The sequence below is a fragment of the Dama dama genome, chromosome 15 (assembly GCF_033118175.1).
Source record: "Dama dama isolate Ldn47 chromosome 15, ASM3311817v1, whole genome shotgun sequence".
Lineage (NCBI taxonomy): Eukaryota > Metazoa > Chordata > Mammalia > Artiodactyla > Cervidae > Dama > Dama dama.
The window spans coordinates 87,018,779-87,046,643 of NC_083695.1; the positions used below are offsets into that span (position 1 = coordinate 87,018,779).

The 27,865-nt window shown below is 45.1% G+C and overlaps 1 protein-coding gene across 4 annotated transcripts in view; it reads right to left on the minus strand.

Annotated features, from left to right (window-relative positions):
• The window catches only part of FGFR2 (fibroblast growth factor receptor 2), a 105,369-nt gene that overhangs the window by 41,952 nt on the left and 35,552 nt on the right, over positions 1-27,865 (minus strand). For all 4 annotated transcript variants that reach the window (XM_061162790.1, XM_061162793.1, XM_061162791.1 and 1 more), the window contains 2 exons: positions 24,044-24,213; positions 12,157-12,280 (listed from right to left, as the gene is read on the minus strand). In XM_061162790.1, coding sequence (XP_061018773.1) covers positions 12,157-12,280; positions 24,044-24,213 — 294 coding nt within the window. The remainder of the gene's footprint in view (positions 1-12,156; positions 12,281-24,043; positions 24,214-27,865) is intronic.

The following is a 27,865-nucleotide window of genomic DNA, read 5'->3' on the forward strand; positions in this document are numbered from 1 at the left end:
AAAAAAAAAAAGGAAAAACTCACTTTGGTAGAAGGTGACTAGTTTGCTGCTCTCTTTCCATCCTACATGTAGCCTCATCTTCCTCCTGCTTGGATATCTGATTCTAGGGGTTCTAGAGGAAGTGGCCTGGGGAGTCAACTTCCTCCAAAACATATGTGTGTCTCTGCAGAGAGAGCAAAGTCTGGGAGAGCAAAGTCTGGGGGAGCAAGCTGGTTTGGGGAAAGCCAAAATGTTCTCCCCAGCACTGAGGTTCCTCAGTGACTGAGGGAGGCTGCGCTGTGTGAAATGCTAGAAGCAAAACACCACTAATGCCTTTGTGCTTGCTCGATGAGGTGGAGACGCAGGGTGAAGCGCTGGCTGAGGCTGGATGCACTGGGAAGCCCAAAGCAGGCAGAGGCACGGTGCCTTCCCTAATTAATGTCATAGACGGTATTATTTGGCTGGGAGTTGAGTGGCTTCTACCAGCTGGGTGTCAATTTAGGTCTTCTTGGGCAAATTACGGGAGCGGGGCCGTGTGTTATTTACACCCCAAATGTTTATGATACCCTGATCTTTGTGTCTTCAAAAAGTTAAACTGGATGTGAAAATGCTTTGGCGGCCACAAAGGTATGCCAACTTTAGGTTCAAATGTGCCCTTTCTTTTGTGAAAAGGCTTTGGGATGATGAAAAAGTTCTGAGATGGACACTGGTACAGTAACAACTGTACTTAATGCCGCTGTACTGTATCCTCAGAAACGGTTGAAATGGTACACTTTATGTTATGTATATTTTACCTTAATTTTTTTTTTTAAAGAAACATGGCAAAGGTGGCAATCTCAGGGGGCGACCTAGTCCCAGGGATCCTGGAAAAGCCGCCTTCTCAATTAGTTAAGCATGTTTATTTTGTCCAGTTGACTAAATGAAGGCTTTCCTCTCACCAGGCACAAGGTCCCTGCCTGTATTGTGCTTGGTTTTCAGGCTGATGAAAAACTCAGACGTCAGTCTCCCTCCTGAGGAGCTGGGATAAACACAGCTGAGCACAATCATGCCGGGGAGCTCCATCACCGAGCCTCAGCACCCCGCCACTTGCTTCAGCCCATGCAACATCTTTCAGGAATGCAAGGTTATCAGCTGGTGTCTGCAGAGCTGGCTTCCCTTCATGGGAAGAGGATGTTGGAAATGTTAAAAAAGAAAAACAAAAAACTCCAGGATCGAAATATACCCTCTTGTTACACAGGTGGAACTCTGATGTAGATTCCCGCCCCCCCAAATAATTTTCAAAAAAGCTTAAAAAAAAAAAAAAAAACCCAAACCATGGGGGAGTCCCCAAAGACAGCAGTGCTCAGAATGAAGCTGTTTAGGATGAAGATGCTGGTACCCAAATAGATCCAGTGAATCTCCATCTAGAAATAGGTCCTAGAAAAATATTAACCCAGGTGGCCAACAAACAGGTGTGAGCAAAGTCTGTCAATGGAGCCTCTCTTGTAACTGGAAAACAAAAGATGAACATAAGCTAAATACTCAGCCAAAGGGGACAATTAGATAAATTATGTCCACAGCAGACAGTACACAGACCACTGGAAAGACTAAAGCAAAAAGCTACGCACAGACACGGAAAGATGTCCACAGCAACAATGATGACGCTTTTATCAACTTTCACCATTAAAAAACCTGACTTCAAGAGGAGATCCAGAAAAACCCATCATGCTCATCTCTCTGATGCCTGACTCCTGGGGCTGTTCAAGCAGAAGCAAAAGCTTTCAGCCCATCTGAGCAAACAAGAAATGCCTCCCTTTGGTAACGAACCACAGGAGAAGTTGGACATTAAAACCCCATTTGTTTTCTTAGAGGCATACTCAGGCCCTGAAAATAAAAGTGACTCTAGAGAATAGTTCCTTGATCATAAGCAGCAGCATCTAAAGGGAAGCTTCAAAATAGTCACCCAGATCACAAAAGGCTCCAATCTGAATTCTTCTTTCTTCACCATCCAAGCCAGATGAGAGACCTCGGGCCAGCCCTGCCCACTACCCACTGATCACTCAGTGATGGTTCACACTCAAGGTGGTTTTGTTTTGTTTGGCCAAAATGTAAAAAGTTAAAGGACTAAATCCTTCATCTTTCAGTTTCAGTCCAGAATGTATACTGAACCGAACAAAATGAGGGATTCCTTTTTTAAGTAAAGCACAACTTCCAAAATGATTCCTCCAAAACAATATCCAATGCTTATCTTTAAAAAGAGCACTTTCACACGGAGACAATAGAGAATATGTCTGGGGCACCTTCTGACCTGTGACTTGCACACTGATTTGGGATGGAGAGAATTCAAGTAGGCTTCGTTTGAGAGAATTCTCTAAGTGGGAGGCTCTGGGAGAAAGAAAAAAGGGTTCTATCAAGATCCAGGAAGCTCCATTTCTATTTTATCACCTCACTGCGGCCGTCTGCGGGGACTGCACTGTGACCTGGCGTGCCCAACAGGCCAAAGCACGTGTTCCATTCAACCGACCGTCCCAAGCACCCTGCAGGCCAAGTACCAGATGCCCCACAGACAGAGAATTAATCATTACAATGCAATCAATAGACATGACCCCTGTGGAGTGATCTTTCCCTCAAGACCAAGGCAATGATGTTCTTACCTCCACATTGCTCTCTTCTCACGAGGAGGAACAGAAAAACTTCCCCACAGAAACACTGACACTCTCCCTTCAGCCTTTTCTTCCCCACTTCCCCACCTGTATCTGATCTCCTTATGGTGAAAGACAGTGTCAGTAACTCAAGATGCCACCTTTCCAATTCAAACCTGCTCTTGAAGTTGGGAGCACATCCTTATTACGATAGGTCATTTCTCCCCTAGCTTCCTCTGACTATAAAAAGAAACCAAACACAAGACCCCATTGCAACAGCGGGGTACTCTAAGGGTGGGGGAGTTCATAAATGCATTCTGGTGGAACTACTATTTCAGAGGGGAAGGATTTGTTGGTGTTTCTACATTCATCTTAATGAGAATAGGCATAATACAACCCAACAGAGGTCTTTTGTTTAAAAAGGTGACCAGTAATTGAAGCTGTGTGAGGTTAGGGAGAAACTAGGAAGATTCCTTACATTAGAATTTGCAGTCCACTATTCTTGCCTTGGGAGGAAAGTTATGACCAAACTAGATAGCATATTAAAAAGCAGAGACATTACTTTGCCAACAAAGGTCCATCTAGTCAAGGCTATGGTTTCTCCAGTGGTCACATATGGATGTGAGAGTTGGACCGGGAAGAAAGCTGAGCACCAAAGAATTGATGCTTTTGAACCGTGGTATTGGAGAAGGCTCTTGAGAGTCCCCTGGACTGCAAGGAGATCCAGTCAGTCCATCCTAGAGGAGATCAGTCCTGGGTGTTCATTGGAAGGACTGATGCTGAAGCTGAAACTCCAATACTTTGGCCACTTCATGCAAAGAGCTGACCCACTGGAAAAGACCCTGATGCTGGGAGGGGTTGGGGGCAGAAGGAGAAGGGGACGACAGAGGATGAGATGGCTGGACGGCATCACCGACTCGATGGACATGAGTTTGAGTAAACTCCGGGAGTTGGTGATGGACAGGGAGGCCTGGCGAGCTGCAATTCATGGGGTCACAAAGAGTCGGACATGACTGAGAGACTGAACTGAACTGAACTGATTCTTGCCGGGCGGAGAAGGCAATGGCAACCCACTTCAGTACTCTTGCCTGGAAAATCTCATGGACGGAGGAGCCTGGTAGGCTGCAGTCCATGGGGTTGTGAAGAGTTGGACATGACTGAGTGACTTCACTTTCACTTTTCACTTTCATACATTGGAGAAGGAAATGGCAACCCACGCCAGTGCTTTTGCCTGGAGAATCCCAGGGATGGGGGAGCCTGGTGGGCTGCAATCTATGGGGTTGCACAGAGTCAGACACAACTGAAGCAACTTAGCAGCAGCAGCATTCTTGCGGGGACAATTCCATGGACACAGGAGCCTGGTGGGCTACAGTCCACAGGGTTGCAAAGAACTGGACACAACTGAGCATGCACACATTCAATGTTAAGAACCACAAACCCCCAAATATAAGTTACTCCAACCGTTTCTTATTATTTCAATTCAGCACACACTGATCAAAATCTTGCTAAGTTCTAATTCAATTACTAGGCACCCTGACTGCCACTGATGAATTTACATCTTCATGCCATGCTAACCTGCCCACACTCTGATAGCAGCAAGCGTTCTCTCTGCCCTCTGCTCCCACCTGAATCATTTCCAGCTACGGTGAAGAGACCCTCTTACAAAATGCTGTAAGTCATACACTTTAACACGTCTACATCCTCTTTGCCCACATCATAGACTCAATGCCAAAGACTAGACAGGAGATCAAATATTAGCCCTCTCCCCAGGCACCTCTCAGCCAGGCCCCCTGCCAGAATAAAAAACAATCAATAAAGCTTCCTTCTTCAACTCTGGGGCAGAGGGCAGCTGATGGGTTGCAGAGAACATGGCATATACGCTGATGTGGCAAAGTTCTAACATGTCCCATCCAGGCCAGCATGTGCCTGCTCCAACCCCAGGAGCTGGCAGCCATGGGTTCCACCTGCTCTCAGAGCCTGGAAGGAGTCACCTCGAGTTGGTGTTAGTCCTGCAGGAAGCACTTTCTGCTGGTCAGTAGATCTGGGGCCAATGTAACCACCCACTGACCAGTTTTTGCCCCTCAAATACCTGTTATGAAACAGGTATGAAAACCCGCTCTGTAGCAACCAAGAAGCTCGTTAAACAGTGGCTACTGAAGGAAGTTTTGAAATCTCTGTCCTGAAGGGAAGGAGGGGACCAACCACTCCTTTAGCCAGGGCTGGGCTGAGTGTGCATGTCTCAGCTTAGAGCTGTGAAAAAAGGTGTGGGACCCCCTAATGACAAGACTAGCAATCACATGGGTCCCATTATTTAAAAGCACCACCCACCTACTGCACCTTTCCAATGGTGCTACAGGAAAAGCATGTCATCACCCCCATTTTACAGATGAGAAAACTGAGGCTCAGAAGTTCCACGACTTTCAAGGCCACAGAAATAGCAGAGGAGGCAAACAGAATTTGAATCACTCACTCATGTAATTCCCACAAGAACCTCCAGAAGTGCTACCCGGCAAGGAGTGGAGACCCCTGAGGGTTAATGTGACAGCAAGGTTAGGAAGAGGAGAAGGAATTGGCTGCTGAAGACACAAAAGCAGTGAGACTTTGCTTCCTACTCAATCCCCACTGGAGCTCCAAGATTCCATGTCAGTGTTAACAGGCTCACTGAGGAATGCACCACTGTGACCTATTCCCTGGCATGGCACCTTCATCCATCATCAATGGAGGGGCCTTCTGCCCCCCTCCAGCTAGATTTCACAACGTTGAGCTGGCACACAAAACCAGTATCAGGAGAAACACCAAGTCTTAAACTTAGAACAAGAAATGGAAAAGAATTCATTGGCAGCAAAATCATGAATATGGAAAATCAAATGAGGTCTGGCCAGGAAGCTTCTAGGTCAAGATGCTTCAAGTTAAGAACCCCAAAGGGCTCTGTGGAGCCGAGGGCTGGCGAGTGCCAGGGAAATGCACAAGAGCTATAAGTTGGAAGGTGAGAGTCAGGTGTTGGACGCATTTAAACCTCCAGATACACAGTGTTGCATTGTTTCACGCTACCTGTACCGTGGCTGCCCTCATCACACAGAAAACCAAAAGCAGCATCCAGGAACCACCATGTGATGGAAGCCAGGACACAGAAGGGTCTTCCATAAGAAGCAAGTGGCTGGAAATGATCCTAATTTTGAGAGCCTCAGTAATAAGCCAAAAAATGAAAGTCGCTCAGTCGTGTCTGACTCTTTGCAACCCCATGGACTGTATAAACCATGGAATTCTCCAGGCCAGAATACTGGAGTGGGTAGCCTATCCCTTCTCCAGCCAATCATCCCAACCCAGGAATTGAACTGGGGTCTCCCGCATTGCAGGCGGATTCTTTACCAACTGAACTATCAGGGAAGCCTGATCCAGCCAGTTAATTCACAGACTACAACATAATTTCTTCTTTTTTCTTAAAGCCTACTTTGTTCCAATATCCCCCTCTCCCCGCCAAAACAAAGGTCCACTGCCCTGCAGAAGTGCGGTTTCAGGGGCTCTGACTTGTCCCAGTCTCCTTCCTATGGCCCAGGGATCACACAGGGTCCTTTGTCTTCCTAGGACGGGGCTGCCCCAAGCAATAAAAACTGACACGACTTCTCCCACGAGGACGGGCTGCCAAGCACTCCACGCCAGGTGTCGGCCTCTTAGGCCCATCAGTCAGCGTTCACAGAAACGACTTCACTCCTTCCCAACACACACCTGAGGGACAGGTAGCACTGCAATGGATTCCCTCCTGCTTTCAGGCTGAGTCCCATCCTGTCTGGAGCCAAGTTATAGCAGATTGATGTCAAGGGCCAGTGGACAGCACCGTCGTCCGCTGAGCACATCGGGACTAGTGAAGGGGACTGAGTGATTCCCTCACAGCCAGAAGGGACACCTGGCCCCTGAATGGCTCCTAAACATCCACCGAGACACTGTCTGCTGCTTACTCCCCCGGGAGGACGAATCTCTGGGAAGCCGATTCACAGGAGGCACGGCTGGCCTCCGCAAATCCAGAGGACTTGTTCCTCTGGACTCAGCTGCCTGTGGGCTTTCTCTGGTGGTTTAGACAGCAAAGAATCTGCAGGAGACCTGGGTTTGATCCCTGGGCGAGGAAGATCCCCTGGAGAAGGGAATGGCAACCCACTCCAGTATTCTTGCCCAGAAATTCCATGGACAGAGGAGCCTGGGGGACTACAGTCCGTGGGTTGCAAAGAGTCAAACATGCCAGAGAGACTAACACATTACCAACCCCCCCGCCAAATACCCAAGGCCAGGTGCAAAGCTCCCAAGTTACCCGCTGGTCTCTGGGAACGCAAAACTAGACAGCAAAAGGACACAAAGCTCATAAATCAAAGCCAAAGAAAGGGTCTTTATGAGTAAGAAGGAGCAACTGGTCTTCTGAATACTTCCCTTGCTCCCTCTCTCTCTCACTTTTTGGGGGTTTTGGCAACAAAGAGCTGAACATGGGGTTCACCTTTCTTGAGCCTGGCTGCAGCAGCTGCTGGTCTACACCACAGTAATCCTGAAACAGAGACATCAGTGAGGGTGCCGGCAGCATTAATCTAGGATTTGAGAAGACCCAGCTCTGGAGTTCCTTTGAGATCTTGGCAAAATGAAGTACCCACCTGGAACTCGGATTTTCCCGACTGTAAAATGGGGTGAGAGGTGGAAGTGGAAGTAATGAGACCAATTCAATGAACTCAAAGCTCTCAAAACGCTACAACCTTCTTCTGCAAGCTCAAGCAACTATCTTATTCCTGGGGCAGCCTCAACAACACCTTTAACCAAAGGTGGACACCTCAGCAGGATAAGTGACCGCCAGCCATTGGCCAGTTCCATCATGCCATCCAGTTTGTTCAATAAGACTTCTGATTGACTCAATAAAAGCCATTTAGGGTGTCTTCTGATTCTCAAAGGAGTTTCCAGTTTGGCAAAAAAGAAAGCAGCATTTGTTGCTAGTCACCTAGGTACCCACTGGGTGTTTTCATCTTTTAGACCAACAAATTTCTCAAACCACCAAACTGGGTTGAACTGTGGCCCCAGAAAAGATAAGCCCACACCTTAACTCCAGGAACCTGTGAATGTGACGTTATTTGGAAATAAGGTCTTTGTGATTAAGTTAAGGATCTCAAGAGATCACCATGGATTGAAGATGAGCCCCAAATGCATTGACTGGCGTCCTTAAGAGAGAAAATGCAGGAGATTTGAATAAACACAGAGAGGAAGCCCACAGGAAGACAGAGCCGGAAATGGAGTGACGTGTCCACAAGCCAAGGACTGCCACAGCCACCAGAAGCCGGGACAGAGGCATGAGCGAACTCACCCTCGGAGTCTCCACAAGGAACCAACCCTGCGGACAGAAAATAAACTCCTATTGTTTTAAGCCATCTGGGGGCTTCCCAGGTAGCTCAGTGGTAAAGAATCCACCTGCCAATGCAGGAGACACAGGTTCAATCCCTGTGTCGGGAAGATCCCCTGAGGGAAGGCATGGTGACCCCCTCCAGTGTTCTTGCCTGGAGAATCCCACGGACAGAGGAGCCTGGCGGGCTACAGTCGATGGGGTCACACAGAGTCAGACATGACTGAGTGACTGACCACGCACACAGGCTTGTTCTAACCACCAAACAGTCTCTGAAAATATAATGGATACAGTTCCAATTATTTATTAAGCTTTTTTTAAAATTCTTTCAAAGTATTCATTGAATTTGTTACAACATTGCTTCTGTTGTTTTATGTTTTGGTTTTTTAGCTGCAAGGCATGTGAGATCTTAGTTCCCCAACCAGGGACCACATGTTCATGCCCTGCATTGGAAGGTGAAGTCTTAACCACTGGATCGCCAGGGAAGTCCCTCAGTGATTTATTTAAATACAACTTAAGTATCAGAGCTTGATCTCTGGGTGAGGAAGATCCCCTGGAGGAGGAAATGGCAACCCAGGCCAGTGTTCTTGCCTGGAAAATCCCATGGACAGAGGAGCCTGGCAGGCTACAGTCCATGGGGTCACAAATAGCCTGACTAGACAGGACAGATCATGCACACATGTACCTTATATACATAAGCCATCCAGGCTATGATGTGTTAGAGCAGCCCCCAGAAAACTGATAACCCAACACAGGGATGAGGCAGGCATCTGCCTCTGAGCTCAGAGCAGCTAAATCACTTGTCCCAGGTCGCTCGGTCCCCAGTGTGTGGGTAGACAGACCCGCTACACTCACACCACCGGGTTGCGTTTATCTAATGTCAGTGAGTCTCAGCACCTTCATTCTCAGACACGAGGAGAGTGAGACCAAAAGTTAAATGACTTTTCCCAGGTTGCAGCTTCTTTCTTGGTGGCAGGGCCCCGGGCAGGACCCAGCATTTCAGCCTCGCTCGCAATGAACGGTGGCAAACACTTGCCACCTCCCGGAGCCAGGTCTTTTAAAGAGAGCCCGTTTTATTATCAGCACAATTACCGAGACGTGGAGCTTCACACTAATTTTCTCTTGCAAGTAAATGGCTGAAAAGTAATGGTGTCAATTTTAATGAGGATCAAGCGAGGTTCTTAAAAGGGCTCCCAAAAACCAAAGCATCTCCCTCACACACAACAATGGCTTGCTGTTTAATTCCAGAACACAAGAATGTCACTTAAATTACACGGCTTCTACATGAAAGTGCTTATGGGAATGCCTTTCCAAGGGAGAATTTCAATAAAAAGATCTCACCCGGTTAGATGCATCGTCGTATCTAAACTGCAAGCCTATGTCTCATAGCAACAAAAATAAAACCTCAGAGAACGTGCACTAGGACAGGACTTCACTTTCTCTGGGAAAGAATCTCTGAACTTCTGTGAAACAGAGATGTAGCTGAAGCGCCGTGCTACGAAGCGGCGGTATATTAATCTTGGACCTGCGGGCCACCAGAAATTCAGTGTTTGTGCCTGAATCCTTTTTGTTTCCACTTGCCGAGATGTTCAGAACGACTGTCTGCCAGCCCTGTAAGTCTGCCTGAGACCCTTCAGCTGACTCAATCCTTACTTTATTACCACTACTCAGAGCAATTACTAGGGTTTTTGAGCAAAAATGAGAGTATTTCACACCTCCATCTTTCCTGAAAATGTCTTAGACTCCACTGACTTTTGGCTTCTATTTATAAAGAAGGTTCAAGGCTTGGAAAATTATTGTGGTTGAGCTTTCATGGATATTCCCAACCAGCATTGTGTCATTATTGGCCCACGTTTAGCTGGGCGAGCTCCCAAATTTGTGACATAATCAGGCCTTTCTCTGCATTACTCCATACACTCTACGCTCTCTCCACATTACACCACTGAATCATACGCTCTTTTCAACAAGACTGATTGCCAGGGGATTAACATTAGACAGCACAATTCCATTATTCAGCAGCCCAATTCAAATCCAACCCTAAATGCTAAGAGAGATTTCAGGGCTTCACAGAGATGAGCTGCCAGAAAGCTGAAAGGGGAGGTGGGGTGAGGGGCTTTTGAATGTTTTACATAACAACTCAACCTAAAACCTACTATATAAGCAAGAGCCCCGTGGCTGAAGTGGCCGAGATATGACTCCTAATTCCTGGAATGGCCCCAACCAATCTTAATGAACAATTTGTAGACCTCTGCAAAGCCAGGATCCCCAAAGACTGCTATAGCATGATGATTTTATTCCCATAATAAATTATTTTCAAAATTAAGTATTTAGAACTTTTAGCCCCAAACCTTTCTTTCCTGAAATAGAAACACTCACATGTCAAACTCAGGATGCATCAGACCCAAAGTGAAATACAAGTGGTATGTTCTTTGATCAACAGACTCATGGTACATCAATGCCAAGATAAATGCTAACTACTTTCTTCTCATATTTGAGTGTTACTTCTCTTTCTGTTTCTTTGGTAAAATATCTGTACACGGTGATTCCCACTAAGAAACATTCCACAAATATCTTTGTAAGAAAAGAGAGTATAAAACTCGGGCTTTTATGAATATCTATAGAATTCACATTATACAAAATCCTTTCAAATTTCACATTAAGGATTCTGAATAATAAAATGTTACTTTTTTCCCCACTGAATACTCACAAATGGAAATGTTAAAAAGACTGTATCATACTTTCTAAAGCAGAGCTGCTTAAGAATTTAATTTAACCTGCTAGAAAATTAAAATGGTTTTCTATTTAATTTTCAATTAACCTAAAACTTCAAGTAACCAAATCTATGTAATTTGGTTAATCAAACTTTTGCAAGGTTTCTTAATGGCTCTTTGGGCAATTCAAATATCTATGGGTGGTCGGGGGCGGGGGCTGGAATTTCCCTGGTGGTCCCTTGGTTAAGACTCCACACTGCCAAAGCAGGGGGTGTGGGTTCGATCCCTGATCAGGGAACCAAGATCCTGCATGCCATACATAAAGTGTGGCCAAAATATTTAAAAATATATATATTTATCTGTGGGGTCTCTCTCCTCAAGGAGTTTATGTTTTATTGAAGGAGAAGAAATGAATGCCCACATGGAAAATAAAACTAGGGTCTCATGCCCAGGAAATGATGGAGGAAGGCCTTTGTTTATGGATACACAGTGGGTGGGCATGAGTTTGTGGGGTTACAAAGGGTCAGATCAAGGCAAACTGAAGCAAGGTGAGCTTTGAGCTGAGACCTTGGCAGGGGCAACCTGGCATGTGGAGACGTGCAAACCGATTAGGTAACCCACAGCAAGGACTCAGGGACAGGCGGCCACTTTGAGAGACAGGGTAGATGGCAACGAGAAAAGATGGCTTCTACAAAGAAAAGACCTCGACCCACCATCGCAAAACAAGAAGACACGTCCTTGGGGTAAGTTTATCAATCCTCTAACAACACAGCAAAACACCCTTTCTTCATCAGTGACAACGAAACCCATCATAATAGACCAGACTTGAGAAGAAATTTGAGTTTCTAGGACAACAAGCTATGTGGTCTTAAGATATTTCATGAAAATAGCTTATTTCTCCAAGCATTTCAAGTATTCATCAGTCCATCAAAACAGTTCTCTTTTCACAGAAGAAATAGGTTCTAGGAATGGATGTTGAATTTATGGTGTCTAATGACTCTCTTCTGATGGAACTGAATGGCTCCTTGATATTAACCTTCCTCCAACCAGCTATAAGCTCAGTCATTATAATACGTTTTCCTCTACTCTTCAGCCAACATTATACAGTTGACCTTCTTTCAAAAACAATGTTCCCCCACGGCCTAACTAGACCCATTCCCTACACACGCTAGTGTTTTTTCCAGAGAAATCTCAGCTTCCAGAACATCAGCGCATCTCATATCACACCCACATCACACAGGAGGATGCTTGGGAGCCGAGGGGACCACGATAAACACATGTAACTCAGCTAATCAGAAACAACACTGTCAGATGACAGAAGCATCCTTCTCAAATGACAGCCTGTATTTAGAAAGAGTGAAAACAAACCAACTCTCCTGAAAGCACAGGGAGAAACAAGGCTCACTTTCCCAACTTCAAATGAGTCAAGCTGCAGCAGGATGGCACACGGCTGGCACTCGGGGAGAGGTAAACTCACCAACAACGTCGAGGTGGTATGTATGATTGATGGACCCGTAATCGTTCTCCACCACGCAGGTGTAATTTCCTTTGTCAGATGGGACCACGCTTTCCATAATAAGGCTCCAATGCTGGTTTCGTACCTGCAAAGAGGAAAGGCAGTTACTGGACACGTTTAGTACAGAATACCGGGTGCTGTGCTTTCGTGATTTGAGAAGAAGTTGAGAGAGACAAGGATGGTAAAGAAGAATCATCTGAATTCTGAAGTTTCCTCCTAATAAGGACTCAGACTGGTGACAAAGGAAATCCATAGGTATCATCACAGTGAACGCCTGGCAAGCCCGCACTGACATGTTCAGATACAAGAGCGTGTGGAGGAGGTCGGTCATGTCGTGGGCTTGAGGGCTCCTCTGGAAGCTGCCAAGTGGCCAAGGGACACATCACTAGCCCCCAGGTGTCACTGTTCCTGGGCAGGTAAGCCTCAGACTGGTCATCCACTGGGAACCCTGAGACTCTATGGCACCAAGGACCCACACAGAGCCAATGCCAGGAATGTGAACACACACTGGATACCAGGTATTAGGCTGGCCAAAACGTTCACTCCGAAAGCTGTCACAGGAAAACCCGAACGAACTTTATGGTAACCCAATATTTCCCTGAGCACTCCTTTCAACCTCAGCAAGTTTAACCTTAACTCCTCCAAGGAACCCACGAGGCAGCTACTGTTTCTGTTCCTGGAGCCTTCTGGTTTGAAGGCCTCCCAGCACTTGCCATGTGGCCCTGAGATGCTATTGGGACATCAAAAGTTTCAGTGGATACTTAGGTCTGCGCCCTGCCCCATCACTGGATAAGATGCTACATGCCCCTCAGATATATACTCAGAATTCCAAATATGGGAGCAATGAATCCTTAGGCAACTTAAGGTGTGTATCCATCTGTTTACAAAATCCTTGAGACTTTTCAAAGATAGGCAGCAAGTGAGAAAATAAGTTACTGTGATTCTTACCCTAGTTCTGTCAAGATGCAAACAGGCTAGATTCTAACGTCCCCACTTTGCTTTTAAAACATTTCAGTAGACTCAGGTTTTCAAGCAACTATGATATTTCCCCCCATATTTAGAACAAAATGCAGATTGCATTGTTCAGGCTCACAGCTTTAACAGTTCTCTCCAAATCCATATCCTTCTTTAAAGGCATTTTGGACAAGGCATTCTGGAGAAGTAGAAAGAAAAAATAAAAAGCCGGGACCTACTCATGTTAACTATCGTTTCAGGAATTCCAACTGACCTTCTGAATGATTCCCTGAGCGCGGCAAGTGTTTTCTGCCTTAATCACATAAAAACCGATAATACCACCAGAGCCTCTGCAAGCACATGAGTGATTCAAGGAACTAAATTAGAGAAGAAAGAAAATCATCTCGTGAACGCTCCATTATACAAAACAGGAGGGCAGAGCAGCTGTCCACTTCGAAAAGCAGAGCCAACAGAGGTAAGAGATTAGACGAACACGCTGTAGCTCAACCCTCTTCATGTCAGCCTGTGAGTTCAGCACAAGCCACCCCTGCAGAGTGCAGTGACCGATGCTGAGCCCAAAAACAGGATGGCTGGTCATCACTAACAGTCTTAGGAAGCATCATGGGGCGAACGCTGGACTCTACTTCTTAACAGACTACAAGCCCTGCATCAAGACTGAGTTCTGAGCAGTCACTTTGTTTCAGCTACTGCCTGAAGACGACTCCCCCTGTACAACCATGGAGGGCTAACTAAGGTCCTAGAGCTGGTGAGGGGGCGCTGGTCTCACCGTCACAGGCAAGAAGTCTGGCAGTAAATGAACTTGCAGGCATCAGAGCCACAATAGAGACAGGAGACAGTCCATTCTTTGTGTTGGGAGAAGATACATTTTCTGCCCTTGGCTGGACCACAGGCTTTTGGGAGACCCAGAACAAGAGGCTATGTCTCCTCTTAGGAGGGATAAGCACCTTCTTTGAAGTATGTATTTAATGGATGCTCAGAAAGAGGACAAGATGTGGATGCTAAAATTTCCAGTGCGAGGAGAATGCTCTACTGAAATCCTGGGCCTCAGGGACTCCCCTGCGGCTACAGGCTCCGCGCATGGAAAGTGCTTGATTTAACTTAGGCCAGATGAGCCCACAGTGAGACCCTCCCTCTCCCCCAACTCTCAGGAATATCAGGAATGGGACTCGCCTGGCCTCTGAGGAACTGGTCACGTGGAGGGTAAACTCAGGCCCTGACGTCACCAAGCCACGTAATCCAGCGTTTAGCCCTGCTGTAAATATTCAGTTCTTTGAGCCCCCGCTCAAATGTCATGGGCCTAAGCCCTTAATCATGGCTAGTGCCTGTCTCTGGACCCCGTCCAAACTGTCAATGTCTTTCTTGTGCCTGGACCCAGATTTGGCACAGAGTGGATTCCAAATGGAGCTGAACCTGGACTGTGCAGAGGGCACGGTCTGCCTCAGCCCAGACGTTAAATCTTGGCATATGCAGCTCGGCAGGCCACCGCTTTTTTCTTTTTTTTTTTAAACCCCTGGGCATATGGTCAGCCGCAATCTTTCGTCGGGGCTGTGGCAGTACACGTAAGATCCCTCCACAAGGGCATGTTCTCCCGTGGATATTTACTTCCTAGAGATGCATGACAATAATGTTAATAAGTTAACATTTATAAAAGCTTTCACAATGAGAAACACATTTACCAAACAGGGTGTTTCTGCCCTTTCAGAGACCTTGGTACTCAATCAATATTACCCCATACGACGCTGCTAATATTTATTTTCTTACACCATGGCTCCAATATTTGATTCCTTGACTTGCCACCAATCCCAAATTTTATGAGCTGTGGCATTTTCCAAATGGATGCCCTTGGAAACCACCAACATGGAGACAATTTGACACTTTTGTAGAGGACATCCTACCATTAACTATTAGCTGCTTAATGACAAGCCAAGAGACTATAAACAGTAACTCTACAAAAATAGGGAAGAGGCGGAAAGGTTTCTGTGTTTTTTAAACAATATCCTCAGTCACTTAGTCATGTCCAACTCTCTGCGACCCCAGGGACAGTAACCCACCAGGCTTCTCTGTCCAAGGAATTTTTCAGGCAAGAACACTGGAGCAGGCTACCATTTCCTCCTCCAGGGGATCTTCTCAACCCAGAGATCAAACCTGCATCTCCCATATTGGCAGGCAGATTCTGTACCACTGAGCCACCAGGGAAGCCACCGTATTAAACTTGATCTTAGCTAAAAGGCCATGAAACACACCATTTCCATACCAAGAATCTGGGTAAACCTAAAGAAACTACAAAAATGTATAAGATGTTATCTTCAACATGTTTTTCTCAATTCCCCAGGTTTTGAATGCTCCAGCGTTTCTGCCAATTAGGTCAAATGCACATAAACTATCTTTGCATTCCCAGAAGAGGAATGTGAACATCTAATAAACATATGAAAAGATGTTAACCTCATTAAGGAGCAGGGAAATGCAAATTAAAACAATGATGAGACACGGTTACTCACCAGTTGATTAACAAAAATTAGAAAGATCAGTGTCATTGAATACTTGGTGAGGGTGGAGGGAAACAGACTCATAATAGGAATGGAAGTTGAGAAAAATATTTCTGTAAAATAATTTACTCATACCTATTAAAACAGACATTTTTGGGGGGGACTTACTTAATTCCACTTCTAGAAACCTTGTCTACACAAAAAAGAGCAGAATTACTCCAAAGCACATGAACAAGATCACTGCTTCAAGCACAGCTTGTAACAAAAAAAAAAAAACTTGGAACCCATGAGGAGCAGGCTCATTCAGAATGAGTAGTTTATTCCAGAAGACTAGCATACAGTCACTAAAAAATATGAAGCATTCTTTTGTCCAGTGCTGGTAAAATATCATTAATAGTTATTGATGAACGAAAACAAGTAGCCTGAATGCAAATGTCTATTTATGATTCCCTTTTGTAAAAAATACAAACACACACTTACCACACACACCCTTCTAGGTGCATATAGGCCTGAATCTGTAAGCATGACTTATATGCAAGGTAAAATAAGAAAGAAAATATACTAAATTGTTAGCAATATATAATATATATATATATAATATAATTAAAGTAATGGAATTAAAAGTGTTTATACTTCTCTCATTCTCACTTTTAAAATTTAAACATAAATCCCCCATGCAGACAACAGAAAATGTGAACGAAAACTCTAGGTGAGGAGTTGCTCTGCGGCAGATTCACTGCATGTGTAGCTCTCTTGCAAGACCGACCTCAAGAGCCCAGGAGAATCGAAATCCTGCATCAACCAGTACATGCACAATTCCTTCTTTTCATTCCTGCCTGTGGCTAAATCTTTGTGGAATTCATCAGTATTTTTCATCTGCCAAGGAACAAAAGGAGAGAGCGTGGGGTTTCAAAGCTGATGTTCACTAAAGACTTTTAAAAATAACATTGCAATACTGGAACCAAGTCGACTAAGCTAACAGCCTACACTCTCTGACTTGCCATCCAAAAACTAGACTCACAAACATTCCATACCCTGTCATGCAAAGAAAAAAGGTGGCCCAGACAGGTTTGTTTGTTTTTTCCCCCGAAATTCCTTGGTTACCTAAAGCCTCCGAGTTGCCTGTTAAACCCCTAGCCTGCAGCTGACAACCAGGAATGTCCATTGAGTTGGTCAGAGACCAAAAACCTGGGTGAAAGGTCAAAGATCCAGTTGTCACCTGGATGTTTGCCTTCACATTGCAAAAACCTCTGGACATTTCTAAATACCCAGGTGTTCAATAACAAGCAGAATAAACACCCAGAAGCTGGATGGAAAGTTGAACTCTGTGCCAAGTCAAGGAATGCAGTGTCCATATGACGGTAAATATTCTCACAACTTCCTTCCACTAGTATCAGGGTTCAAATGGGTTCAAATTATAGAGAAGGACAGCCCTCCCTTTTAACTCTGGCCGTCATAAGGTGCCCCATGAACTGTAATTCAACAGAGGCCAGCTGTCATTAGGATGCACAAAATCCTACTATCCCTTGCCAGACTCCCATTTTCAGCTGGTTCCTGGGGTATTTCAAATCATCTCTCTGGGATGTTTATATACGAACTGAGCTTACCTGTGCCGAGGGCTGGGACACGTACTGCTGCCTGTCACTGGGCAGACGTGGAAGCAAACACCTGTTTAATGCTTAAACACCAAGTTTGCTTTTCAGGTGGTGTCCAGAGAACAGGGCTGGGTGAGCGCTGATCTTCTAGGACCTGTGGCAGAAACGCTTCCCTCTACTCAGCAAGCAATGGATCTCTTCGGAGGAGACAGGAAGGGAATATAAAATGCAAGCCTGTTCTCTTAGACATCTATTCCCTAAAAATGCCCAGAAAGGTGCTCTGGGGCCAGACTGCCAATGGGGTATCCACTGCCTTTTGAACTTAACTCTTTAAAAATTTCAAGGCCCTCCTTAAAAAGCTAAACACAGAATCACCATATAACCCAGCCATTCCATTCCCAGGTATACACCCAAAGGAATCCAAAGCAAAGGCTCGAACAGACACTAGTACCGTGATGTTCACAGCAGCAGCGTCAACAGAGGCCAAAAGGTGGAAATAACCCAAGTGCCCATTAACAGATGAATGAATAAACAAAACGTGGTCTTATCCATATAATGGAATATTATCCAGCCATCCTTGTATAAGAATGAAGTTATGATTCATGCTACAACATGGATGAACCTTGAACACATGAAGTGAAATAAACCAGACACGAAAGGACAAATTTCCTATGATTCCACTTATATGAGATACCTAGACAGGCGAATTCAGAAATAGAAAATAGATGAGAAGTTACCAGGGCCGGGGGAAAGGAGGAACAGGGAATTAATACTTAATGGATACAGAGTTTCTATTCTAAGGGATGAAAAAGTTATGGAAAAGAAATGACAAGTTTTACCACACACGCACCAAAAAAAAAAAAAAACAAAAAAACTCCCAGGTCATGGAAACTGGAAGAACAGCATCATATCATCCCCCAAGCACCCCCAAGCCACGGCTTTGCTCTCAACAGTATGCCTTGATTCATCTGGTATTTATGTGCTCCAGGGAAGTTATTACCATCTCTGTTTTTCATTTATCGTAACAGTGGTTTTTATTTTTTATTTTATTTTATTTTTAACAAAACATGGAACCATGTTTGAAAAAAGCAGTTTAATAAGAGCATGAACTTTGGAGCAAAAATTGCCTGGATCCAAATGGCAGCTCTGCCATCTAGGAGCCATGTGACAAGCCTCATCTGTAAAAGGGGCAGAACAGCTCACCTCTTTGGGCCAGAGTACGACGCACACAAGAGGCACCCAGAACAGTCAAGACACAAGTGAACAGACCACACATGCCAGCAGATACCAACTACACCTGCTTCTCATCACAGACGGCCTGATCTGAGATGAAAGCAGAAACGTCTTATTTGAAAAAAAAGCTCAACAAAGTATATAAATATATTACAAAGTCACATTAGTCGTGACTTTTCCAAATAAACATACTTTGGGGTTAAGCATAACATTTAATAACCTAGAAAATGTAAAGCTAATCTACCCATCGAAACAACCAGCTCAGTTATGATTTTAAGAAAATGATTTTTTTTTAGTTGTCTTTTCTTGGACCTGAAATATACTTGGAAACTAATAGTCTATGCTGTACAATGCTTCTCTCTGCCAAGTGGTTCTGTGGAAATTCTAACCTCTTGGATGCCATGGACTCTTGTGCCAATTCCATGGTCATGTTGAGCGAGAGATTTACCCCATGGTCTCTCCATGGGTCTTATGCAGTTGGTGGCTTGAAAGATGGTTTTCAAGAATGTTTTTCTCCTCTATGCCTAAATCATTACCTAGGAATGAATTAGGAATGGAGATGGCCTATTAATCTCAGCCATCTTCTCGTTTTTCTACATTTAATTGTGAAAACTGTCCAGAGCCCTACTAAATATCTAGCCTTAAAAGCAATCTCCTGGGACTTCCCTGGTGGTCCAATGGCTAAGACTCCACGCTTCCAAGGCAGGAGGTCCAGGTATTCGATATCTGGTTGGGGAACTACATCTCACATGCCGCAACAAAGATCCCATGTGCCACAGCGAAGACCCAGCTCAGCCAAATTAATTAATTACATATTTTTTAAAAAGCAATCTCATTTTTAAAAATTTGTGCAGTTATTTAACATGAAAAATGCCTGATGCTACATCATGGCTATGCTACTAAATCACAAGTTTTAGGGCTGGAAAGGATCAAACATGGGAGATTTTCTATCCCAATTTCCCACCTTAAGGACAGGTGAAGTACAGAGCCTAGCCAACTTTTTAACTGACGTTGAAAAGGCCCAGGCATCAGCACCATTAGGGAGATATGGTTTTGTTGCAAGTCATGCTTGGTCATTATAAATAAATTAATAACATCCAACCAGCCTTTGCCCACATACTAAGAAAAACAATAATCTGACTCTTAATCACCTAAGAATGGCTCAGCATGAGTTCTTTGATAAATAAGACTGAAGCACAGAATACCAAGGAGTTTCACTATTTTAATTAAAATGAGCTTTCTGTCCTGTTTCATAATTTTCTTTGACTTTGCTTTGGTTTTTTGTGCTCCTTTTCCCTTCAGTGGGCACATAGGCATAACACAGTAGCCCAGGGCCAAAGCACCTGACCCATCAACAGCTGGAAAGAGCGAGACAGACAGCTGAGCCACTGGCGAACAGCCATGGTTTATGGAATGAGATTTATGAAGGAGGGGGAAAAAAAAAAATCACAGAAGTAACACAATTTCGTTTGCAGAAAACTTCAAGTCGCTTTCTAGAAAAAGAGGTCTTAGAAAAGTTGACACTTCGCTTCTTCATTAAATAAAAGAACTAATGGATGGGAATGAGAGGAGGGGTCATTTAGATGAGGTATGTGGGATCTTAGTTCCCCAACCAGGATTCAAACCCACACCCTCTGCACTGGAAGGCGAAGTCTTAGCCAATGGACTGCCAGAGAAATTCCAGAGGTGCAATTCTTTACAAGTGCATGTAGGTAACAAAAAGAATATCAGAGGGAAAGACCACCATCATGACCCTGCTCCCCACTCTGCCCTGTTCAGCCCCATGAGTCTGGAGCTCAGACCAGTGGGAACAGTCCTCAGGGGAAGGTCAGCCTCTGTGACCTTTAGTGACTTCACAACCTGGGGACCGCAGACATGGGGTGGGTCTAACATATCATTAGCAAGGCTTAGGCTTTAGGGAACTACATTTTCCCAGAGATGAGAGAGCTCTGTCTTTTCAAGTCCCAGAAGCCCATGAAGCTCAATGGAATTTCTAAGAGTGCCCAGTATTTTCTAGAACTCATGACCAATGCCACAACTGTTGTGAAAACCCCTTAGTGAATCCAGGCTGACTACCCTTGCAATGACGGGGCAATCTCCGAGGCCAAAGTCTACTGTCCCGGCCCCTTTCTCCAAGGAGAAAACCCATCCGGGCAAGAGATGTACCCTCAACAGAGCCAGCCAGCACCCCACGTTCCAAAGATGATGGCGTAGTTGTTGTTTTAGTCGTTAAGTCTTGTCCGATTCTTTTGTGACCCCAATAACTGTTGCCCTGTTGCCAGGCTCCTCTGTCCATGAGATTTCCCAGGCAAGAATACTGGAGCCAGTTGCGATTTCCTTCTCCAGGGAATCTTCCCGACCCAAGGATCAAACCTGGGTCTCCTGCATTAGCAGATGGATTCTTTACCACTGAGACACCTGGGAAACCCAAAGGTGTGGTACTCGCTCCCTTTTGCCCTTTTTGTAGAAAAGCAGAACAGATTTCAGACTTTCGTCCCCATACACTCAAATTCCACTCCTCTTTCACTCCAGAAATGACGCCAACATCAAACAGCCAAAATACTTGGGTCACCTCTGCCTCTACAAGAAGAGGCTAAAGGTTGCTCATTTTGCTTTTAGAACATAGCTGCTCTTCATTTAGCGGGATGTTGTCATCAATAATCAAAACTGAACTGCACCCGGTGAAAATCAAGCAGCGCTTCCTCATCAGGCACCCTCAGTCTTCCAGCATGTTTATAATCACTAATTCAGACTTGCAAAAAAACTCCTCAGGCAGAATAATGATGTTGGTCCTGTTTATTTTGAGAGCAGGAATTTCTAGAGGCTCATCGACCCTTTGTACTCATATCTCCCGGGAAGGAAATGAGCTAACCACCAGGATTTTGACAACCTTTCTGATACTTAAGCTATATTTAAATAAATCATTGAGGACCACCATTCCCTGGTGGTCCAGTGGTTAAGACTTCGCCTTCCAATGCAGGGGATGAAGGTTCGATTCCTGGTTGAGGAGCTATGATCCCACATGATATGCAGCCAAAAAACCAGAACATAAAACAGAAGTGATATGGTAACAAATCTAATAAATGCTTTGAAAGAAAAAAAAAATTTTTAATAATAATTGGAACTGCATCCATTATATTTCCAGAGAACGTCTAGTGGTAAGAACAAGCCTGTGTGTGTCTGTGGTCAGTCACTAAGTCACGTCCAATGCTTTGTGACCCCATGGACTGTAGCCCACCAGGTTACAAAGCCCATCCTTTGTCCATGGAATACACCAAGCAAGAATACTGGACTGGGCCCTCCTTCGGGAGATCTTCTCGACCCAGGGATTGAACCCGAGTCTCCTGCATTGCAGATGAAGTCTTTACCACTAGTGTCAGCTGGGAAGCCCAAGAACAAGCCCAGGGGCCCAATTTTAGTGGTTTAACCCTTTCTTTACAACCAGCACTGCCTAATGAAATCTGTGTCTGTTCATTCCTTTTAAAAAAAAAAAAAAAAGCCAACTCCAACCTCACTGTGCCCGTCTAAGGACAGAACAAAGAGGCAAACCGCCCTTCTGCTACCGCTTCCCCCAAAGAGCAAGTTGTGGAGGACAAATGGAGTGTGTCCACTCCACAACTTCAAAGGCATCCACCTTCCAGTTGATGCACTTCACACATAAACTGCCCACACACACACTTAGAAATGCACTCGTAGGCTTTCCCAATTATCCTCTGGGCTTTTGGCTTCTAGAAAGTCATCTTTCAGTGTTAAAAGCCATAAACTCTTAGAGATGAAAATACTAACCCCCTTTCGAGATGAGTCACTGGGCATGGTATTCCAGGAAAGGGCTCCGGGGCTCTTTGGGTGGAGAGAAGCTCTACCTGACCACAGAAGTGGTGACACGGGGACTTGAGCGTCATCCAGAGTGATGCTGGTGTGTTAACACAGGTGAGGGGTGCACCAGGGAGAGTCCTCCTAGGTACCACCTGCTCCCACCAAGAAATCCTCTCCCACGTGATAAGGACCTGGCTGTGCACACTCCGTATTACCCACTGCGCAGGTTTCTCCAATGGTCCCGTGATGCTCATGTCTCCTGATATTCATGCCCTCAGTCATCACCTCCCTTGGTGACTTGCTTAATGCAGAAAACAGCCATCAGTGGTAGAATGGCTCGTCCACGATTAGGTTACAAAGGCTGTGACCTCGGTCTTCCTCATGCCCTCCTCCGTCTTGTCTATTCTCCCTCAGGAGGCCAGCTGCCATGCTGTGAGCTGCCCTACAGAGAGGCCCACATGGCAAAGATCTAAGGGTGGCCTCCAGCCCACGGCCAGTGAGGAACTGAGGCCCTAGTCCAACAACCTGCAAGGAACTAAACCCTGACAACAACCACATGAGTGACTCTGGAAGCAGATTCTTCCCTGTTGATCCTTCAGATAAGATCCCAGCCCTAACTGAAACCGTAATTACAGTCCCATGAGAAGCCTTGAGACAGAAGCCCAGCAAAGCCATACCTGGATTCCTGACCCATGGAAGCTGTGAATGGATAAATGTTGTTGTTAAAGCTACCAGGTCTCGGGGTAATTTGTTACGCAGCAATGGTAACTGATGCACCCACTCATGTTCCAAATGGACCAAAGAATTTCACAGTAAAGTTTCTGAAGTCTTCCTCACATACTAAATTCACAAAGCTCTCCCTTCCCAGGCTAAATGATCTGGAGATTCTGTATCACTCTTTCTGAGACAATCTTCCTTCTAGCTTGGTCCAGAATCTTTTCCTGATCACCTTTACCTTAGTGTCTCAAGGAGCCATCACCACTGAACATCCACAGGACAATACACTCCTCTAATTTCACCCATATCAGTGTCCTGATGGCCAGATATTTATCTGCCTTCCTGCTGGACAAGGAACCCTGATGAGCTAAAGGCTGTGTTTTGCCCAGAGCCTAGGACGGTGCCTGCCACAAAGGGCACTGGATCAACATCTGATGAATGGATGAACAAAGGCCTGAAGGGGTATCTTGGGGGACACGTTATCCATTTCAACCTCTCCAGGGAGTGATGAGTATTTCACCACCTCCTGTACTGGGCTGTTCAGAACCCTTGAGGATGGAGGACAGGGAGATTGCCTCTGTCATCTTGGAAGCATTCTCTCTTAATAAGTAATATTTCATACCCCCGTCTCTCATCCAAGTCCATCCACTATTCACACAATCCTGCTCAAACAGGGCAACTGTACTTCTCAAATTCTGCTCCAATTTTAGTTTTACAGACCATAAAACATATAGAAAACAGACTCTCAACTTTCGACCCTTCTTTTATTAAACTCTCTTCATATAAAGAACAACACAAATGGGGATTATGCTTTAAAATCACATGCAAGTCTGGGGTAACTTTTTTAAAATATCAAACGTGGTAACGATCAATTATGATAATTACTGATTTTTTTAAAAAAGAGAATATTCTTTCTATTATTTCCTGCTAACTTTTATTGACTACTTAAAAAATGAAGAAATAAAAATTTAAGTAATGGTATTAAGTATTTTTAAAAATGTAAGCATTTTACAAGCTTCATTCTACCTTATAGCCTCCAATGCGATGCTCCTGCTTAAATTCCTTCCCGTTTTTCAGCCACCTCATGGTTGGTGTTGGATTCCCCCCAGCTGGACAGCGGAACTTGACAGTGTTGGCTGCTGGGACCGCATGTAGCCGTTTTTCCATCTTTTCTGTGTTGGTCCAGTACGGTGCTCCTGTTTTGGAAAACGACATTATAATGTACAGAGAAGGACAACTGATCTCCATCAATAAACCCCTAACAGGTTCGTATGTGAACGATCCGACACTTCCAAAACTTCGGGTAATATTTATCCACAGAAACATTTTCTGAAGTCTGATCCAGCTGGCCTCCCAGAAGGTCCCTGGAGATGGACTGCTTAGAGTTTATTAACAGGGAACTTTTCTTTCCCTTGTACTTACTGCCAGAATATAAATTCATGAATGTTTTTAAAATGCTACTTTAGACACAAAGCGACAGACAATACATATAGTAAGAACAGTTGAGTTCTCCCCACCCCAAAAAATATATTATTTTAGATCGCCGCACCTGTGAAACGATCACACATACACATAAACAAATTGTGTTCAAAAGCCACATCAACTTATCCACTGGCGCTTTAAAGGGTGATCAATAGTATAGCTTATCATCTCAACGTGTGCATGTTCAGTCGCTCAGTCATGTCTGATTCTTTGTGACCCCATGGACTGTAGCCCGCCAGGCTCCTCTGTCCATGGGATTTTCCAGGCAAGAATACTGGAGTGGGTTTCCATTTCCTTCTCCAGGGGATCTTCCCAGCCAAGGAATCAAACCTGAGTTTCTTGTGTTTCCTGCATTGGCAGGCAAATTCTTTACCACTGAGCCATCTAGGTAGCCCTTTTACTTGCAGACATGGCCCCAAAAGCTCTCACACATTTAATTCATTTATCCTGACAACGATTCAATTATAATCCCTGTTTACAGATGGGAAAACTGAGTCATGGAGTCGTAACCTGCCCGAAGCCACAGAGCCAGGAAGAGGTGCAACCAGGATTTGAGCCAAGGCAGTTTGATTCTAGAGCCCACTGTCTGTCTCCCCGAACTACTCTCAAAGCATTGGAATCCATACCTTTAACCTCTCTGACATGCAGGATTAGATCCAAGACAGACAGCCTCAACTGGAGGCATGCTGCCTCCTTTTATCACTGCCCAGGATTTCCACTGACAATATCTTGTATGGCGATTTAACTCTTCACATGCATGCTTCTGTCCCAGCAAATATGTAATCAAAATCCCTGTATCCCCCTGCCTAAAGCATCCATCAACAGGGCCTGGAACATCCAAGAACATTCTAGAACACTGAAATTCTAGAAGACGGACCCATAACCACTTACAAGGGTTAGACTGAGCAACAGTTCACACCCCCCACAAACCAGAGGCAGCGCTGGGGGGAAGGGGCTTTCTCTCCAGTATGACCTAGAAGTCTCCTCTCCTGTTCTGTGGATGGCACAGCACATTCCTGGCAGGGTACCGATGCCCTCCACTTAGCAGCCAGGGTGTTGTGGTAGAAAGAGGAAGTGGAACAACTGCATTCAGAACACCCACCCCTCTTTGCCTCGCCCTTGCTCTTGAAACCTGCTATAAAAAGTGGAGTGAAGATTTCTTAACAGGAACATGCTGTGTCTTCTTCATCCATCTGCTTATCTAAGTGTCAAGGTGGAGGGTGGCGGGGTGGGGAGGTATGGCTGGTATGGACATGATGCTAAGGCAAAGCCAAGTGAGGCAGAACTTGTCGGTCTGTGTACCAGAGAGACAAGGGCCAGTGGAGGGTGGGAGGGGAGCCAGGGCAGAAGGACCAGAGCCACGTTCTCGCCTCAGAATCCAGTTGCATCTGTAATGAGCAGGCAACTTGGTAGCCACTTGACTTGGGGTGTCAAACGCCCATAAACACATCTATTCTTTAGAGGGGGTCCCCAGGGAGTACTCGATTTCTATTTATCACAGGTCTCCCAGGGCCTGGCATATCCCGAAACAATTTCAATCATCTTTCATTTGAAAAGCTTCTATTTGGCAAAGTCCATCCACAGCCACTGAAAAAGAAGAGTTAAGAACACAAAATAAATAATGAGCTCTGTCGCTACACAAAGACTTTCACAAAGCTGACCTCAATGAAAGGCATACCTCACGCCGTCAGGTGCCTGCATTCATGTCATCGCTTTAAGTAAACACAATAGCCTATTCATACGAATTAGCTAAATATTAATGGAGTCACTCTTTCAGATACCATCAATTACAGCTGCCCTGATCCTATGGAATGTCTTTTCTTTCTTTCTTTTTTTTTTTATATAAAAGAAATCAACAGATACATGCTGTGTACCATTAGGCACGGTTTCCGTGTTCCCTGGGTTGAAAAGCAGACTGGGCTTTAGGCACTAGGAAAATTGCTCTGTTCCTCTCTCGTAGGGCTCAGCTGTGGGTGAGCCTGCAACCTGCCCAGGTGTCACCCACACCACATGGGCACCTATGGTTGTAGCCTGTGGCAACAGCACACTGGCAATGAGGGCCTTTTACTTGGCGCCGGAGTAATGCTCTAAGGACAAGAGGGAAAGAATTTTGCTGGAATTTCTGGCAGGTAGCCACTTTCCTGGGGTGAAATTTCAATCATCAACACTGAACCTATAAAACCTGCTTCTGCAAAACAGACACGGCCGTGTTTCTCTTCTAAAGGCTCAGAGATCACAGGTGAGTGGGGCACCATGAAATCTAATCAACAAAGTAGAAGCCAATAGCCTACACGACCATCACTGGAAACCTGAATTCATGACATCTGCTCTCCCTGAGGAACTGTAAAGCTTGACTCAACAGAAAGGGCCGAGGTTTCGAGGTTCCCTGAGTAGCAGGCGATGGTCAACCCCCATCCAGGCCCACTCTGGGTGATAACATCACACAGGCATGATGTGCTTTTGTGACGAGGCTTTCCTTCAAGGTGTCCAGCTCACAGATTTTATTACAGGTGTGATGCTGGAGGGGAGGGGCTATTTTAATCTTTTAGAATGGCTCTTTCTGAAATAAACTAGCTTTGCAAAACTTGAAGAATCTGGAAGGTCTAGAAAAATAATCACACAGCAGGAACAGCTCCGCTGTGTTCCCAACATCAGTGTCCTCTGCAAACTCCCCCTGTCTTCAGTGCTTCCCGCTGTGTGTGCAGTGTAGACACGTGGAAATGCCAGGGCCCCCACTCCATAAACTACAGCGCAGCTGGTGAGAAACAGGGACCAGGCCCATGAAAAAGCTCCTCTACCGAAGGAGGCCCTCTTCCAGCCCAAGGCCGTGAAAGCATGAACAACTCCCATTTGCAGGAGGAACTCACTTAACAAATTAATGACCTACAAAGGGAGAGACGACTGGAGCACTCAGTAGGCACTCAATATCGATGGCCAAGGCCACATCATGTTGCCTGAAAGAAGTGTACGGCATCCACTTTGTAAACCTTCCCTGGTATGATCTTAGCGATCTATTTAATAGAGAGGGAACTGTGGCACAAACCCCTGATGACACAAACACGGATCCTACTTAAATCAGAAGTAAATAAGTTGACCTAGACATAGGTATGGCCCTTTCTGCTCTGACATGCTCAAATCTTCTGATGTAGTATGTAGCAAAAGCACGACATTCTCTTAGTCATTAAAAACTAATAATGACCAAGTTAAAGGGACAGTCAGACCCAGCCGAAATAAATAAGTACGACTGCATCCTCAAGGCTTACCTACTCATTATCGTCTTCTACACTGAAACAGATATTGTATGTTAGTAACGATGCCGAGGAAGTACAATTTTAATAGAGCAGAAGCCTCTTAACACGTGTCTGG